At 39.3% G+C, this 19,966-nt stretch overlaps 1 protein-coding gene across 2 annotated transcripts in view; it reads left to right on the top strand.

Moving 5' to 3' along the window:
* Positions 1 to 19,966, top strand: part of rsph14 (radial spoke head 14 homolog) — a 674,463-nt gene that overhangs the window by 35,791 nt on the left and 618,706 nt on the right. For both annotated transcript variants that reach the window (XM_069933649.1, XM_069933648.1), the window contains exon 2: positions 301 to 403. In XM_069933649.1, coding sequence (XP_069789750.1) covers positions 301 to 403 — 103 coding nt within the window. The remainder of the gene's footprint in view (positions 1 to 300; positions 404 to 19,966) is intronic.

Here is a 19,966-nt window from a genome sequence, read left to right as displayed (position 1 = left end):
GCAGAGTGAGAGAACATTGGAATTTTGCTGAGTAGCTGGTTTTATAATGGCTGGAAGAAGTGGAAATTTCTACACTGTAAGGAATTTCCTTTAATTCTCATTCAATGCAGCCTACTTCTTCGTTCCATGTATAGTAATGTTTTATGACTTTGTGTGGTTCAATTTGTAGGATTAATTCTCGCAGCATATATGAAGAGGCTGCTTTCAGAGTCATAAAATCCATGGTTTAATATTCCAAATTTGATCTTGTGGATTTCAATTTGGCTGGGGGGTTATGTTGGATATTTTTGCTTTTCTTAGGTTGTCTGGATAACTTGAAACACCTGTTGAAAGATGAGGACGTTACTGTTCGCCACAAGACCTCAGAAATTTTCTACATTTTGGTCACCCATAGTATTGGGAGGTAAGAGGAACTTTTTATTTTCTAGCAGCTCAGGATCTCTTAATGAGATGATGAATGTGAAAATTGTTTTTTGGTGGATAATGCAAAAGCTGCTGTAGATCTAAAATAAGTTTATGATGTGGATTCAAGATTCAAACAACTGATTTGAAACATGCAAGCCAATATCAGAGTAAAGATTAAAATACTCAATATTTGCTGGAAGAGTACAGAGCAAACAGATTGTGACCTTAATCACGATCTAACAGGTGAACAATAATTGTGAATTGTACCCACAACCTTTCAGTAGACTTTTCAATTTAAACCCAACACACATTATTTGGTCTTTGGTGATGGCTTGTGCTAAAGACAAGGCACATTCCCATAAATTAACCTAATTAGATGGAACAAAATGAGTACAAAAGCATAGCTTGCTTGATAATAGTAAGATCTCATTGTGCTCACTGCTTGGTTTAAATGACTATCAACCAGTGGCACTCACATCAACAGTGATGAAGTGTTTTGAAAGGCTGGTGTTGAAGTATATCAGTTCTTGCCTGAGAAGTGACATGGATCCGTTCCAATTCGCCCATTGTAGCAACAGATCCTATTTCAATGGCTCGACACAAATCCCTGGAATACCTGCATAGCAAAGATGCATCCATTAGGATGCTCTTTATCTATTACAATTTGGCATTTAACACCATTATCCCTTCAAAAATTATTAGTAAACTCATTGACCTGGGACTCAGCACCCCACTGTGTAATTGGATCCTGGATTTCTTCATCTCCAGACCACAATCAGTCAGAACATCTCCTCCACAATCTCCATCGGTACTGGAGCACCACAGGGCTGTGTTTTTAGCTCCCTGCTCTACTTGTTACACGCCTATGACCGTGTGGATTGGCACAACAACACTATCTGCAAATTCACTGCCGATACCACAGTAGTGGGTTGTATAAAAAAAGGGGTGATGAGTCAGTATACAGGAGTGAGATTGAAAACCTGGCTAAATGGTGCACCAACAGCAACCTCATACTAAATGTCACCAAAACCAAGGAGGTGATTGTTGTTTTGGTGAATGGAAAACCAGAGGTGTATAATCCAATGATTATTGGAGGATCATAGGTGGAGAGGCTGAGCAAATACAAATTCTTTGGAGTCATTATCAGAGGATCTTTCCTGGACCCAACACACTAATGATGTCATGGTTAAAGCATGTCAGCGCCTCTACTTCCTTAGGAGTTTACGGAGGTTCAGTATGACACCAGGAACCCTGGCAAATTTCTACAGATGCGAGGTTAATGTGTGCTGACCAGCTGCACCACAGTCTGGTATGGGAAGACTAATGCTCCTGAGCGTAAAGACCTGCAAAGGGTAGTGGACATCACAGGCAAAACCCTCCCCACTATTGAGCACATTTATGGGGAGCACTGTTATCAGAGAGCAACAGCAATCATCAAGGATCCACACCACACAACACATGACACCACAGTTGTCGGCAGAATCACAAACAGCAATGAGGAAGCAAACAGGAGGGAGATAGATTAGCGCATTAAATGGTGTAACGAAAACAACTTTGTGCTCAATGTTAGCAAAACCAATGAGATGATTGTGGACTTCAGAATGAAGTCACAGGAACGTGACTCAGTCCTCATCGAGGGCTCAGTAATGGAGAGGGTCAAGAACTTCAAATTCCTGGGTGACAACATTTCTGAGGATCTGTCCTGGAGCCTCCATGTTGATGCAATCACAAAGAAGGCTCGCCAACGGCTATACTTTGTGAGGTGTCTGAGGAGATTCGGAATGTCACCAAAAACTCAAAAATTTCTACAGGTGTACCATGGAGAGCATTCTGGCTGATTGCATCACTGCCTGGTATAAAGGCGCCAACTCTCAGGATCAGAATAAACTCTGGAGGGTTGTCAACAGCCTGCGACATCATAGGCACCAGTCACTCCATCAAGGACATCTACATGAGGCAGTGTCTTAAAAAAGCAGCCTCTATCCTCAAAGACCCCCTACCACCATCATTTAGGCCACACCCTCATCACTCTGCTACTATCGGGAAAAACTTACAGGAACCTAAAGACGAGAACTCAACACATGAGAACAGCTTCTTCCCTGCTGCCATCAGATTGCGCAATAATCAATGAACCAAAGACACTGCCTTACTTTTCGTGCACTACTATTTTAATTTTTAAAATTTATTTATAGTAATGTAAGATGGTTATAATATGAATGTTTGCACTATGATGCTGCCGCAAAACACCGAATTACATGACTTGTTCTTGACAATAAATTCTGATTCTGATATGCTCTGTTCTTGCTGCTGCCATGAGGAAAGAGGTATTGGAGGCATAAGACTCACACCACCCGGTTCAGGAACAGGTGCTCCCCCTCCACCATCAGATTCCTCAGCAACAAGCTCAATCAGGCACTCATTTAAGGACTCTGACTTGTGCACTTTATTTTTTTTTCTCTCTCTATATTACAGTCAACTTGTTTACATTTCTTCATTTGTTTTCATATGTATGTTGAGTACAATCTTTTTTAGCACTAGCAATTTATGATAATTCTGCCTCACCCACAGGTTAATCTTAGGGTTGTATGTGATGTCATGTATGTACCTGACAATAAATTTGAAATAAATCTGAAATCTGAAATGAAGTATTTTTGAAAACCAATGAGTAGCCTACTCACTGTTGTGTAAGTAATTGGCTACTTTCTGCTGGGAGATATTTAAACCTTTGAATTTTACTCAGGTTTAAAATTGACATAGTTCTTGTGAAAAGAAAACCAGTTATGAAACTACAATTCTGGAAATTATTTAATTTTTTGATGGAGTTATATCTGAAAACTGACTCTTACAGCTGCTATCTCAGTTCCCCATGACAAACATTTGAAATGGCATGCTGGAAGTTTTGGTGGTTTTCAAAGTGACTAGTGGCCTGTGACTCAGGCTGACCACAGGAAATGACTGTCAAATACAGCGACCAGCAAAACATCGTGTGGGCTGAAATGCCCATTTCCATAGGCCACTGGCAGAGTGGTGAAACTGTATAATCACCACCGGTGGATCGCAGGATGCCCAATCAGGGCCTGGGCATCGAAGGTAACCAATCGACAGCCGGGCTGCTCAAGCCATGCCACTGTTGTGATGTGCCAAGCTGACTATAAAAGGCAGAGCTGCCACTGAATAAACTCAGTGTCAAATACACTCCATTGGTGTGTGTATCTTTCTTCTCCTGCAGGTTCGAGCTACAGTCTTAGGGCTATAACCTAGCTGTAGCCATAGGGACCTCGCTACAGTGGTGACCCTGACTGGTTCAACAGACGCTTTGGACCCAAAGATGGAAGATCAACCTGCCGTAGCGTTAAGCTGCCAGGGTTCTGGATGTTACAACCACCAGTATGGTTCCAGCAAGCCAAGGTGCAATTTTCCATTTGACAGACCTCCACCAACAACACGTGCCACTACCACATGTTCAGTGCCCTCGATCAGGACACAGCAGTCTGCATCATCGACTTCTTCGAGCAGCCCCCGGAACAAGGAAGGCATGTGGCCATTGATATGAACCCAGAGGACCCCAAAACCCAGCAGCAATAGAAATTCACCAAGACAAATGGTTACTTAAACAAAAGTTACTTTCAATTATCTTTAAACATGAAAACAGGATCAAACTTTAGCTTATTACTATTAACTTAACCTAACTTAACCCCCTTCTAATTCTAAGTGCACGTGTATGTAATGTGTATAAATTCAGAAATTCACAGTCCAATCTCACTTCTCACTCCTCCAAGTTCACTGGTTATAGGCAATTCTTATACTGTGCAAAGAATTTAACATTTATGAATTTCACCAGACTTTGGTGCTTGAAAGGTTACCGCTCAGGAAGGTTCTTGTCAGTTTTTAGAGAGAGATTTGTTGCTCATTGGACACCAACAACTGATTTTTTCTAATCAGCCACTGCAGTGTCTTGCCAAAGAAACTTGCCCCATCAGGGTTTCCCAGATGATAACCTCCTTTTTTCAAGTCACCACAGAGTTCTTTTTTTGTTTCCTTTATTTCAAGTGAAACATTATACAGCCAACCATCTCCTCTTGTATGGACCACAAGGGCGTTGAACAGGCTGAACTAAGAACTCACAACTCATCTTCAAAATGGGGTTTTTCACAAGCTTGCCAGCCTGTCCTGTTCCAGTCCCAGCTGTTGCTGCTTAACTGTAAACTGAATTCTCTCTCTCTCACACTCATAGAAAAAAAGCACATGACCCCCTCTTAGAACAGCCAACTGCACTCAGACAGACTGCAGCTCCGGACCTAATCTTCTGAGCTATTTTATCTGTTGCTTTCCAAAACAGTAATCCATTACTCCACTGCATGTGCAATTAACACCTACTTGTGAAGTCCTTATAGGCATTCTTTAAAGTTTGTGCAAAGGCACTCGGAGCCTGAACTGTCTGGCTTGAGCAGAGCCCTGGCATTTTATATGAGATATTTTTTGAATTGTTTGTATGTGACGTACACTAAAAAACAACTGCCACAATTTATCTCCTTTAAAACATATCTATATACAATATAAAATATAACATAAACTGTCACATCATCAAAGAGCTGTGTTATAAGATCAAACCATCAACCACAAAGAAGACATATGACACAGGGGTAAAGATGAACAATTACTTTATTAACAAAAAATTCATCTTCAAACTTTAATTCCAAATCTCCCCTTTTATAACACTCCCCACTGGTTACTATGCAAATCTCTATAACAGTGTAAAACTAATAAATTCCCCAGCCTAAATATAACATACGTAATCAAATTCTAAGCTACACTTCCAACCAGCCCACAGAAAAACTTAGACACAAAACACACAAGACTCACAAAACTTTGATCTCAACTGAAGCAAAGATCATAAACAAAATTTAGTTTGTTTGGTAAACTGAAGCCAAAAGATATTTGAGAGAGAGAGAAAGCACAAAATTCAAAGTTGTCTTGTGTTGCTTGCAGAGAGAGGAACAAGTAGCTTGGTCCAGATCCATCTGGCTGCCTTTGGAATGTTCATTCTTTTTGAAATCCCAACATTCTGAATGGTCCTCCAGACCATTACTCCTGTCTGGGCCTTCTTCAACTCCACAGCACCCCCAGTGGTGGTTTATCGTCCAAGTTCAGAAATTTTTAGATAATTTTTCTGCACATGCTCAGTCTGTCTCCCACTCTCTCAGCACTCTCTAAGCTAAACTGTCATTTTGTAACATAAAACCACACAACACATAGGCCAATGTACAACACAGAACTCTGTAACACGTCCCGTGCTAAAAAAAATTGGTCCACAAGAACAGATTTTAACAATTAATGGAAGTATTACATAAATAAAATAAAATAAACACTCCTTTTTTTTTACAATAAGTATGTGATTAGATTCATATCTACCCAGATTAACATCTTGACAAACAATCTGCTATTACATTATCCATCCCCTTAATGTGTGTAATAATTAAATAATACTCTTGTAATAGTAAGCTCCAATATAATAAACGTCTGTTCTTATTTTTCATTTTACACAGAAAAACTAATGGATTATGATCAGAATATATTATTAATGGTTTTTGACCAGTACAAATTTACATATCAAAATGTTGCAATGCTAAAACAAGCAGTAATAACTCCTTCTTTCTCAATGGTTGAGTAATTTTGTTGATGGTCGTTAAACGTTTTTGAGAAGTACAAAATAGGATGTTCTACTCCATCACCATCCTTCTTCTGTAACAGTACAGCACCAACCATCTCGTCACTGGTGTCCACGGCTAAAAAGAATGGCTTTTCAAAGTTAGGGGACAAAAGTACAGGCTGATGGCATAAAATGGCCATTAACTTCAGAAACGCTTCTTGGCATGCATCTGACCAGATAATTTTTTTCTTTCTTTCCAAGTAGTTTTGTTAAGGCGAGTGCAATTTCTGCAAAGTTTTTACAAAATCTACAATAGTAGCCAATCATAACTAGAAATCTCCGAAGAGCTTTCTTATTACAGGGAATAGGGAGCACAGTGATAGCCAATACCTTTGCTCCATCTGGTGACACCTGTCCCTGTCCGACCACATAACTCAGATAAATTTCAATGTCATGTCCAAAGTCACTCTTGTGTGAATTCACTGTGTGGTGCGCTTCCACCAATCTCTGAAATAACTGCACTAATTCAAGCATGTGTTCTTCCCATGTATTCATACTAATTACTAAATCATCAAGATAGGCTCCTGTGTGCTCGAAGATTTATGGAGGGGGTAAATTTCCACGTCAGCTGCAGGCTCGTTTGTGGCTGACAAGTCTGATGCGGGGCAGGCAGACACGGTTACAGCGGTTGTAGGAGAAAATTGGTTGGTTGGGGTTGGATGTTGGGTTTTTCCTCCTTTGTCTTTTGTCAGTGAGGTGGGCTCTGCGGTCTTCTTCAAAGGAGGTTGCTGCCCGCCGAACTGTGAGGCGCCAAGATGTACGGTTTGAGGCGATATCAGCCCACTGGCGGTGGTCAATGTGGCAGGCATCAAGAGATTTCTGTAGGCAGTCCTTCTTCTTTGGTGCACCTCTGACACGGTGGCCAGTGGAGAGCTCGCCATATAACACAATCTTGGGAAGGCGATGGTCCTCCATTCTGGAGACATGACCTACCCAGTGCAGTTGGATCTTCAGCAGCGTGGATTCGATGCTGTCGGCCTCTGCCATCTCGAGTACTTCGATGTTGGAGATGAAGTCGCTCCAATGAATGTTGAGGATGGAGCGGAGACAACGCTGGTGGAAGCATTCTAGGAGCCGTAGGTGATGCCGGTAAAGGACCCATGATTCGGAGCCGAACAGGAGTGTGGGTATGACAACGGCTCTGTATACGCTAATCTTTGTGAGGTTTTTCAGTTGGTTGTTTTTCCAGACTCTTTTGTGTAGTCTTCCAAAGGCGCTATTTGCCTTGGCGAGTCTGTTGTCTATCTCGTTGTCGATCCCTGCATCCGATGAAATGGTGCAGCCGAGATAGGTAAACTGGTTGACCGATTTGAGTTTTGTGTGCCCGATGGAGATGTGGGGGGGCTGGTGGTCATGGTGGTGAGCTGGCTGATGGAGGACCTCAGATTTCTTCAGGCTGACTTCCAGGCCAAACATTTTGGCAGTTTCCGCAAAACAGGACATCAAGCGCCTAAGAGCTGGCTCTGAATGGGCAACTAAAGTGGCATCGTCTGCAAAGAGTAGATTTTTAAAAAAAAATTTTTTATTTTTCACACCATAAATCACATTAACCATGATACACACTTTTTCCTTTTCATACATATACAGTGCTATTTTTCACCCCCCCTCCCTCCTCCCATCCCACCCTCCCTCCTCCCATCCCACCCTCCCTACCTCCCCCCTCCCGTCCATTTAAGGTACAAAATCTAGGATACATTAAACCAGTCAGACAATGTTGTCATTCAATAAAAATACTCCAGAAATTCCACTGATTCCATTCTTTTCATTTCTTTTCCTTCCGTTAACTTAGGTAGTGATTGTCCCCGGTAGGTTTTCGCTATTGTGTTTCATGTAAGGCTCCCATATTTGTTCGAATATTTCAATATTATTTCTTAAACTATATGTTATTTTTTCTAATGGAATACATTTATTCATTTCTATATACCATTGTTGTATTTTCAAATTATCTTCCAATTTCCAGGTTGACATAATACATTTTTTTGCGACGGCTAGAGCTATCTTAACAAATCTTTTTTGAGCATCCTCCAGATCAATTCCAAATTCTTTGTTTTTTATGTTACTTAGGAGGAAGATCTCTGGATTCTTTGGTATATTGTTTTCTGTTATTTTATTTAATATCTGATTTAGATCTTCCCAAAATTTTTCTACTTTCTCACATGTCCAGATTGCATGAATTGTTGTTCCCATTTATTTTTTACATCAAAAACATCTATCAGATAGTGTTGGGTCCCATTTATTTAACTTTTGAGGTGTAATGTATAGCCTGTGTATCCAGTTATATTGTATCATACGTAACCTCGTATTTATTGTATTTCTCATCGTTCCAGAGCATAACTTCTCCCATGTTTCCTTTTTTATCTTTATATTTAAATCTTGTTCCCATTTTTGTTTAGTTTTACCATTTGTTTCCTCATTCTCCTTTTCTTGCAGTTTAATATACATATTTGTTATAAATCTTTTGATTATCATTGTATCTGTAATCACATATTCAAAGTTACTTCCCTCTGGCAAACTCAAACTGCTTCCTAATTTATCCTTCAAGTAGGATCTCAATTGGTAATATGCCAGCGCTGTATCTTGAGTTATATTGTATTTATCTTTCATTTGTTCAAAGGATAATAATCTATTTCCTGAAAAACAATTTTCTATTCTTTTAATCCCTTTTTTCTCCCATTCTCTAAAGGAAAGTTTATCTATTGTAAAAGGGAGTAACTTGTTTTGCGTCAATATTAGTTTTGGTAATTGATAATTTGTTTTATTTCTTTCTACATGAATCTTCTTCCAAATATTGAGTAGATGATGTAATACTGGAGAATTTCTATGTTGTACCAATTTTTCATCCCATTTATATAATATGTGTTCAGGTATCTTTTCCCCTATTTTATCTAATTCTAATCTAGTCCAATCTGGCTTTTCCCTTGTTTGATAAAAATCTGATAGGTATCTTAATTGTGCAGCTCTATAATAATTTTTAAAGTTTGGCAGTTGTAAGCCTCCTTGTTTATACCATTCTGTTAATTTATCTAGTGCTATCCTCGGTTTCCCCCCTTTCCATAAAAATTTCCTTATTATTTTATTTAACTCCTTGAAGAATTTCTCTGTCAGTTGTATTGGCAATGCCTGAAATAGGTATAATATCCTTGGAAAAATGTTCATTTTAATACAGTTTATCCTTCCTATTAGTGTTAGTGGTAAATCTTTCCAATGCTCTAAATCATCCTGTAATTTTTTCATTAGTGGATAATAATTGAGTTTATATAGTTGGCCGAGATTTTTATTTATTTGTACACCTAGGTATCTTATTGCTTGCATTTGCCATCTAAATGGTGATTCCTTCTTAAATTTTGAGAAATCCGCATTATTCATAGGCAATGCTTCACTTTTATTTACGTTGATCTTGTAACCCGACACTTCTCCATATTCCTTCAATTTCTTATATAATTCTTTTATTGATAGTTCTGGTTCTGTTAAGTATACTATAACATCATCCGCAAATAAACTGATTTTATATTCCTTGTCTTTTATTTTTATCCCTTTTATATTATTTTCTGTTCTTATCAATTCTGCTAGTGGTTCTATAGCTAACGCAAACAGTAAAAGTGATAGTGGGCATCCCTGCTGTGTTGACCTGCTTAAGTTAAATTGCTTTGATACATATCCATTTACTGTCACTTTCGCTAATGGTCCCTTATATAATGCTTTAATCCAATTAATATACTTCTCCGGTAAACTGAATTTTTGCAATACTTTGAACAAATAATTCCATTCTACTCTGTAAAAGGCCTTCTCTGCGTCTAAAGCAACTGCTACTGTTGGTGCTTTATTCCCTTCTACTGCATGAATTAAGTTAATAAATTTACAAATATTGTCTGTTGTGCGTCTTTTTTTGATAAATCCAGTTTGGTCTAGATTTACCATTTTCGGTACATACTCTGCTAATCTGTTTGCTAATAGTTTAGCTATTATCTTATAATCTGTGTTAAGTAAAGATATTGGTCTATATGACGCTGGTGAGAGTGGATCTTTCCCTTGCTTTAGTATTACTGTAATTATTGCTGTTTTACATGAATCTGGTAAGCTTTGTGTTTTATCAATCTGGTTGATTACTTCCAGGAGGGGCGGAATTAATAAGTCTTTAAATGTTTTATAGAATTCTATTGGGAATCCATCCTCTCCTGGTGTCTTATTATTTGGTAATTTTTTTTATTATCTCTTCTATTTCTACTATTCCAAATGGCTCTGTTAATTTATTTTGTTCCTCTATTTGTAATTTTGGTAGTTCAATTTTAGTTAGAAATTCATCTATTTTCCCTTCTTTCCCTTCGTTTTCAGTTCGGTATAATTGTTCATAGAATTCTCTAAAGTTTTCCTTAATTTCTTTTGGATTATATGTAATTTGTTTGTCTTTTTTCCTTGATGCCAATACCATTTTCTTAGCTTGTTCTGTCTTAAGCTGCCATGCTAGGATTTTGTGCGTTTTTTCACCCAGTTCATAATATTTCTGTTTTGTCTTCATTATATTCTTCTCCACCTTATATGTTTGTAGTGTTTCATATTTTATTTTTTTATCCGCCAATTCTCTTCTTTTAGTTGTATCTTCCTTCATTGCTAATTCTTTTTCTATATTTACTATTTCCCTTTCCAACTGCTCTGTTTCCTGATTATAGTCCTTTTTCATCTTGGTTACATAACTTATTATTTGCCCTCTAATGAATGCTTTCATTGCATCCCATAGTGTAAACTTATCTTTCACTGATTTCGTATGTATTTCAAAATACATTTTAATTTGTCTTTCAATAAATTCTCTAAAATCCTGCCTTTTAAGTAACATGGGGTTTAATCTCCATCTATACATTCTTGGAGGGATGTCCTCTAACTTTACTGTCAATATTAAGGGTGAATGGTCCGATAGTATTCTAGCTTTATATTCTGTTTTTCTTACTCTATCTTGCATACGAGCTCATAACAAAAATAGGTCTATTCTTGAGTATGTTTTATGTCTAGCTGAGTAATATGAATATTCCTTTTCCTTTGGGTGTTGTTTCCTCCATATATCCAAAAGTTGCATTTCTTCCATCGATTTAATTATAAATTTGGTTACTTTGTTCTTTCTGTTAATTTTTTTCCCAGTTTTGTCCATATTTGAATCCAAATTCAGGTAGAAATCCCCTCCTATTAATATGTTCCCTTGCATATCTGCTATCTTCAAAAAGATATCTTGCATAAATTTTTGATCTTCTTCGTTAGGTGAATATACATTGAGTAGATTTCAAAACTCTGAATATATCTGACATTTTATCATTACATATCTCCCTGCTGGATCTATTATTTCCTCTTCTATTTTAAATGGCACATTTTTACTAATTAATATAGCTACTCCTCTTGCTTTTGAATTATACAATGCTGCTGTTACGTGTCCTACCCAATCTCTCTTTAATTTCTTGTGCTCCAATTCAGTTAAATGTGTTTCTTGCACAAATGCTATATCAATTTTTTTCTTTTTTCAGTAAATTTAGCAGTTTCTTCCTTTTAATTTGGTTATGTATTCCATTAATATTTAAAGTCATATAGTTCAACGTAGCCATTTTATACTTTGTTTATCTTCCCTTTCCGTTTCTCCATCATTACCTTTCCTTCTTATCCATTTCTGTTTTCTTGTTTTGAATCCTTTATAAGACAACATTCCTAAAACATCAAACATTTTCCTTATTCTCCTATTTAAAACTTCTTTAGCCCCAATCTCCCCTTCCCCTCCTGAGTTGTCCTTTATCCCTTGTCGGACAACCACATCTCCCCTCTCCATTTGGATTTGCGAATTCACTCGCAAGCGTCAGCTGATTTTGCAGTGACCGCAACTCCTCCCCACCCAGCCCCCCCCAGAAAAGATTTCACTTTTCATATGTAACAAAGGTCACTCTTTTAATTCCCTCCTTATTCCCTCTATTCCATTTCCTTCCCTTATTAATTCTTGTCTATACTCTCTATATTTTCCTCTAAATACGGATACATTCATGTGTGCACACTATACATATACACACATATACCTCTTTACCCACGTACATATAAATCATGGTCATTTTTACTCTTATTACATGTCTTCATCTCTCTGTTTGTTTTGTAGTTGTTCTGCAAATTTCCTTGCTTCCTCTGGATCCGAGAATATTTTTTTTGCATAAGATCGTTTTCGCTGTATTGAACTCCTTCCTCTTCTTCAGGAGTTCAAAACTTATGTGTCTTTTTAGTTCGCAGTCTTTTGTACTCTCGTTACACGTCTTCATCTCTCAGTCTATTTTGTAATTGTTCTGCAAATATTCGTGCTTCCTCTGGATCTGAGAATAGTCTGTTTTGCTGACCTGGAATAAATGTTTTCAATACCGCTGGATGCTTTAGTATAAATTTATACCCTTTCTTCCATAAAATCGCCTTTGCTGTATTGAAATCCTTTCTCTTCTTCAGGAATTCAAAACTTATATCTGGATAAATGAAGATTTTTCGCCCTTTGTACTCCAGTGGCTTGTTGTCCTCTCTTACTTTTTCCATTGTTTTCTCCAGTACCTTTTCTCTTGCAGTATATCTTAGGAATTTTACTAAAATAGATCTTGGCTTTTGTTGTGGTTGTGGTTTAAAGGCCAATGCTCTATGTGCCCTTTCTATTTTCATTTCTTGCTGTAATTCTGGACATCCTAGGATCCTAGGGATCCAATCTTTTATAAACTCTCTCATATTCTTGCCTTCTTCATCTTCCTTAAGGCCCACTATCTTTATGTTATTTCTTCTGTTATAATTTTCCATGATATCCATTTTCTGAGCTAACAGCTCTTGTGTCTCTTTAACTTTTTTATTAGATTCCTATAATTTCTTTTTTAAGTCATCTACCTCCATTTCTACTGCTGCTTCTCGTTCTTCCACCTTGTCCATTCTTTTTCCCATTTCTGATAAGGTCATATCTATTTTATTCATTTTCTCTTCTGTGTTGTTTATTCTTCTTCTTAAATCATTAAATTCTTGCACGCCATTCTTTAAATGACTCCATGTATTCTTTAATAAGAGAAAGTATATCCTTTGTCTTGCCTTTCCCTTCTTCTTCTATTTCACTGTACTCTTCCTCTTCCATTTCTTCTTCATCTGGGTTGGCCATCTGTTGTTTCTTTGTTGTCCTTTTCTTCTCTTCTTTCTTGTTTTCGTTGTCTTCTATGTTCTCCTCTTGCTGCAGCTGTTCTGCAGCTGTCATTGCCGGCTGTGGAGATCGACTCCCCAGCTGGTCACCCCTCCCGCCGGTGTGTTTTTTTGCATGCGCATCGCGCATGCGCAACTCCTCACGCATGCGCGGTTGCGCACTTTTACTCGGCACAGCGAGCCATTTTTGTAGTCCACTTTCTACCGACCTAAGGGAGCGGGTTTCTCTCTCCACCGCGGGCCTCTTCGAACAGGTAAGGCCTTCTCCTTCTTCTTCCGTTGTCTTCTCTTCCTCTCTTCTTACCGTTGGTTTCGATTTTTCTTTTTTCGTCGCCATCTTCTTTCCACCTTTATACTCACTTTACTTTAATTTTTATTTTAGTGCCTTTGTGTTTTCCTTTGTTTTTTCCGACTTTTCTGCAGAGGGCTGGAGTTCACCGTCCGGCCACTACTCCATCACGTGACTCCTCCCCCTGCAAAGAGTAGTTCACGGACAAGTTTCTCTTGTGTCTTGGTGTGAGCTTGCAGGCGCCTCAGATTGAAGAGACTGCCATCCGTGCGGTACCGGATGTAAACAGCATCTTCATTGTTGAGGTCTTTCATGGCTTGGTTCAGCATCATGCTGAAGAAGATTGAAAAGAGGGTTGGTGCGAGAACGCAGCCTTACTTCACGCCATTGTTAATGGAGAAGGGTTCAGAGAGCTCATTGCTGTATCTGACCCGACCTTGTTGGTTTTCGTGCAGTTGGATAACCATGTTGAGGAACTTTGGGGGGCATCCGATGCGCTCTAGTATTTGCCAAAGCCCTTTCCTGCACATGGTGTCAAAGGCTTTGGTGAGGTCAACAAAGGTGATGTAGAGTCCTTTGTTTTGTTCTCTGCACTTTTCTTGGAGCTGTCTGAGGGCAAAGACCATGTCAGTAGTTCCTCTGTTTGCGCGAAAGCCACACTGTGATTCTGGGAGAATATTCTCGGTCACACTAGGTATTATTCTATTTAGGAGAATCCTAGCGAAGATTTTGCCTGCAATGGAGAACAGCGTGATTCCCCTGTAGTTTGAGCAGTCTGATTTCTCGCCTTTGTTTTTGTACAGGGTGATGATGATGGCATCACGAAGGTCCTGAGGCAGTTTTCCTTGGTCCCATCAAAGCTTGAAAAACTCATGCAGTTTGTCATGCAGAGTTTTGCCGCCAGCCTTCCAGACCTCTGGGGGGATTCCATCCATATCTGCTGCTTTGCTACTTTTCAGTTGTTCAATTGCCTTATATGTCTCATCCAGGGTGAGGACCTCATCCAGCTCTAGCCTTAGGAGCTGTTGAGGGAGCTGGAGCAGGGCAGAATCTTGGACTGAGCGGTTGGCACTGAAAACATTATACTCATACAATCCTGAAGGTGTAACAAATGCAGAAATCTCCCTGCCTTTCTCTGTTAAAGGAACACACCAGTATCCTTTTAAGAGATCAATCTTTGTAAGAAACTTAACCTTCCTAACCTTATCTTTACAGTCATCTATTCTGGGGATAGGGAATACATCAGTCTTTGTCAACATGTTTACCTTTCGATAATCTGTACAAAACCTAATTGAGCCATCTGGAACACAGATGGAACACAGAGAACACAGGGTGAACTCCAATTTGAACTTGATTTTCAGATGATGTCATTTTTGAGCATACAATCCACCTCTTGATCCAAGAATCTGCCCTTTTCCTGATTAACTCGGTAAGGTTGATGCTTAATAGGCTTAACATCACCGACCTCCACATCATGACAAGCCACAGTAGTTCTTTTTGGAACATCTGGGAATATATCCTTAAAGTTCATAAGTAATGTCTTCATTGATTTAGTCAAATACATTAACTAGGTTTCTAAGTTTTGCAAAACTATGGAATTTTCAAGCCTGGGGCTTATCACTTTCTGTGCTCCATTACCTTCCACGAAACTTATCTCCTCCCTAATTTCCTCTATAATTATCACCTTGGTTGGAATCCTAGTTTCCTCCTCAGTCATTTTCTCAAAGTAAGGTTTAAGCATGCTCACGTGACAGACCTGTGTCTTTCTTCAATGATCAGGCATCTCAATGACATAGGTGACCTGGTTAAGTTTTGATTTCACCTTATCTGATCCTGAAAACTGAGCTCTCAAAGGGTTTGACTGCATTGGAAACAAAACCAATACTTTGTTGCCAGGTTTAATGTCCCTAATTTTTGCTTTTTGATCATACCGAATTTTCATTTTTCCTTGAGCAGTTTTTAAATTTTTCCTTGCCATCTTGCAAACCTGATGTCATCTGTTTATAAATTTGAAAACATAATCCAACAGATTTGATTGTATATCATTATGTATCCACTGTTCCTTCAAGAATAGTAATGGACCCCTTACTTCATGACCACATGCATCAACTCAAATGGACTAAAGCCAAGAGACTCCTGAGTTGCCTCTCTAACAGCAAACAATAACAAATGGATTCCTTCATCCCAATCCTTTTTATTTTCCCCGCAATAAGCCCTCATCATATTTTTCAGTTAAATGGAACCTTTCCAAGGCCCCTTGACTTTCAGGATGATAGGCAGACGACACAATTTGATGGACTCCCAATTCATACACCACCTGTTGAAATATTCCAGACATAAAATTACTCCCTTGTTCCGATTGAATTTCCCTTGGTAGGCCAAACAGTGTGAAAAATTTTAGCATAGTTTTCATAATCGTCTTTGCTTTAATGTTTCTAAGGGGAATAGCCTTTTGAAAACTTGAAGCTGTGCACATGAGTATAAACAAATATTAATTTCCTGTTTTGGTTTTTGGAAATGGGCCAACACAATCCACTATCACTTTTGAGAAGGGCTGCCCGAAAGCAGAGATGGGTTGTAAAGGTGCCACTGGTGGTCCTTGATTAGGCTTGCCCACCAGTTGACAAGTGTGACAGATTCTACAAAAGTTCACAACATCCTTTCTTAATTTCAGCCAATAAAACTGTTTCCTTATCTTTTCTACCATCTTCTTCACTCCAAGATGACCTCCAAAAGGTGTACTATTAGCCAACTTTAATATTTCATTCCTGTAACTTTTGGGAATTACAACTTGCCTTATTACCGCCTAGTTTTCACTGGCAGGTATCACTTTAGTCTCCACTTTCTCATCAATATTCCATCTTAAACAAAGTAACCTATTGGCATAGTTTCAATATCCTGGTTAGACCGAATCTTATCTCTTATCCCAGCAAGATCAGGATCATGCTTTTGTCTAGCTATTAATTTTTCTCTTGACAACAGCAAAGCTGGATCCTTAGGTTTGTCCTCAATGCTTGCCTCCACTACAGGATCATCACAGACTTTCTCTACCTCTACGTTTTTTCTAGACATGGCACATGCAGGGTAGATTTCCATGTCACATGTCTAGTAATGTCACATGCAGGGTAGATTTCCAAATCCTTTTCAGAATCATAAACCAATGGCTTACTTGTGAGTTTCACAGGAGGTCTGACTTTACCCTCTGCTAAATGATTCCCTAACAAAAGAGAAACTCCATCCACTGGCAGACTTGATTTTATCCCTATCGTAACCGGGCCATCAAGTCTGATTTCATCATTATACTATGCAAAGGTATAGGCTCTGCTTCACCACCAAAGCCTTTAATTAAATTCACATCTCCCGTATCGGTCTTCTCACCAAAAACAAAATGTTGCTTAATACAAGCGATTGGGCTGCTCCAGTATCCCGCAGGATTTTAAATGGCACGTGATTGGATCCTTCTGTAACTGAAATGAAACCTTCAGTTATGAATGGTTTAAAAATATCCCTAACTTTCTCATTCTGAACACAGGCAGTTGGTACCACCCCTTTCTCTTTCTTCCTTTTCAGTTCAGGACAATTTGCTATTATGTACCCTAGCTTTTTACAATCGTGGGAAATAACACTCAAAAAATTTTCCTTCACCCATTTCTCTTCCTTTAACCTCACTTCTAGATTTTCTTTCTCCTCTACTTGGGTGATCAGAAGTATTCCTTTGAAAGGTTTTCCCTGGTGTCCACTTAGGCTTGTGGGTTAAAGCATATTCCTCTTCAAATTTAGCCAATTTTTGCAAAGTTTTTATTTTTTTTTGCCAAGTAAACTTGAATATTGTCAGGAACACAATTTTTAATCTCAATCAGAATGATTTCCCTCAATAAATCAAAGTTATTTTCTACTTTCTTTGTGGCGCACCACCGATCAAAACACACCTCCTTCCGAAAAGCAAAATCCAGGTAAGATTGGGTTGCCGCTTTTTAAAAACTCCTGAACCTTTGTCTCTCAGCCTCTGGAACTAGTTCATAAGATCAAAGTATAGCCTGCTTTACAAATTCGTAATCAGCTGCTTGTTGTACAGTGAGACACGAATACACCTGTTGGTCTTTTCCTTTAAGAACACTTTGTAGCAGGAGTGACCACTTGTCTGGTGGCCATTTTAAATTTACAACTACTTTCTCAAAATGCTGAAAATACTGGTCTATTTCAGCTTCCTCAAATGGAGGAACTAACCTCACTTCTCTACTGACCGGAAACCTCTCCTCCTGACCAGCACATGGGTTTTGGGCTTCTTCCTCTCCTTGGGTTAGGGTCTGCCTCAATCTAGGTAGTTCGAGCTCATGTTTCCATTCTTTCTCTCTCTCTCCTCCCATGCGGCTGCTCTTTCCTCTACTTCTGCCTGCCTTACTGGTTCCCGTTCGGCTTTCCTTTCTGCCTCTCTTTTTCCTCTCTCTCTTCCCTTTCTGCCTGCCTTACTGCTTCCCTTTCGGCTTTCCTTTCTGCCTCTCTCTTTTCCTCTAACTTCTCAAAGCCAACTTTACTTGAAGTTTTCTCCTTTGGAAACTGTTCTAATGCAGCTTCTTCAAATACCCCCTTTCCTACATTGTGCTTAACAATCTTTCGGGCAATTTCCTTTTTTTTCACCTTATTCCTTACTGTAAGAAGTTTTAACTTGCCAACTATAACCATCATTTCTGACTTTTTAGCCATTTTTAAATTAACCACTGAAGGGTTAGCTATGAACTGGTCAATATTCATAGATGCTGTTTTTTTTTCTGCTGGTGATTTATACACTCACCGTTTATTTTTAATTTCAAGCTGGAGGTTGAGTCAAACTCAGATGACTGATAACTAAGCACAAGTCAATCACCCCTAAAGCTTCCAAATTGGTTTGATCCCGGACAAGCCCCCCAAATTATGTTACAAGATCAAACTAGCAACCGCAAAGAAGGCATATCACACATGGGTAAAGATGAACAATTACTTTATTAACAAAAAATTCATCTTCAAACTTTAATTCAAAATCCTCCCTTTTATAACAATGCCCACTAGTTACTATGCAAATCTCTATATTAGTGTAAAACTAATAAATTCCCCAGCCTAAATATAACATATGTAATCAAAGTCTAAGTTACATTTCCAACCAGCCCACAGAAAAACTTAGACACAAAACAAATACAAAACACACAAGACTCACAAAACTTCGATCTCAACCGAAGCAAAGATCATAAACAAAATTCAGTTTGTTTGGTAAGCTGAAGCCAAAATATCTTTGAGAGAGAGAGAGAGAGAGAAAGAGAGAGAGAGTTGTCTTGTGTTGTTTGCAGAGAGAGGAACAACTGTCTTGGTCCGGATCCTTCTGGCTGCCTTCGGAATGTTCCTCCTTTTTGAAATCCCAACATTCTAAACTCCTCCAGACCATGACTCCTGCTCTGGGCCTTCTTCCACTCCACAGCACCCCCAGTAGTGGTTTATCGTCCAAGTCCAGAAATTTTTAGATCATTTTCTGCACATGCTCAATCCGTCTCCCACTCTCTCAGCAGTCCACCTTCACCTTGTCTTTCTAAGGCAAACTGTCATTTTTTAACATAAAACAAGGCCAATACACAACACAGAACTCTGTAACAGCTGTAAACCCGCACTTTTGGTCTCTCAAAGCATGAGCGCACTGCCTGACTTTTGCATCTCAACGGTTTGGGGGACAGGGTTCCTTCTGCCCTCGAGCAACATGCTCATTCTCATTGATGGCTACATCTCCTGCCTGCTGTTCCAGCAGATCTTCCTGGAAAGGCTACATGGAAGAAGTGGGTTTCCAACTCGGTCCACAACTTGGTTCAATCTGCCAACCGGACTATAGTCAAAATGGTGGAAAACAGGTGACCCTGTGGGCCAGGACTTGTACTCAGTGCCAGTCATCCAAAATCCAAACTCATATCAAAGCTCCACCACAGACATTTGAGCCAGCACATCGTCGCTTCAGCCACGAGCACATTGACATCCAGAGGTGCACGTAAATTTCTCACAATGGTTGACTGGAGGTCCAGATGGCCAGAGGCAGTGCTGCTATCAGAGGATTCCAAGAAGCATGCGCACAGGCTTTACTCAACACTTGGGTAATGCATTTTGGGGTCCCTGAACACCTTATATCGGACAGGGGGGCTCAATTCACTTCCAGTCTGTTGACCGTGCTAGCCCATGCCCTGGGAACCCAACTCCACCACATCACAGCGTATCACCCACAGGCCAAAGGGTTGGTGGAAAGGTTCCACAGACACCTAAAGGTAGCCTTAATGGCACAGCTTACCAGACCTAACTGGGCCGACAAACTCTCGTGGGTCTTGTTGGGCATCTGCACCACACCCAAGGAGCACCTCAAAGCATCCTCTGCCAAG

This window comes from Narcine bancroftii, chromosome 4 (assembly GCF_036971445.1).
Source record: "Narcine bancroftii isolate sNarBan1 chromosome 4, sNarBan1.hap1, whole genome shotgun sequence".
Lineage (NCBI taxonomy): Eukaryota > Metazoa > Chordata > Chondrichthyes > Torpediniformes > Narcinidae > Narcine > Narcine bancroftii.
The sequence above is the reverse complement of the archived record's forward strand: the minus strand, read 5'-3'. Positions and strand labels throughout refer to the sequence as shown.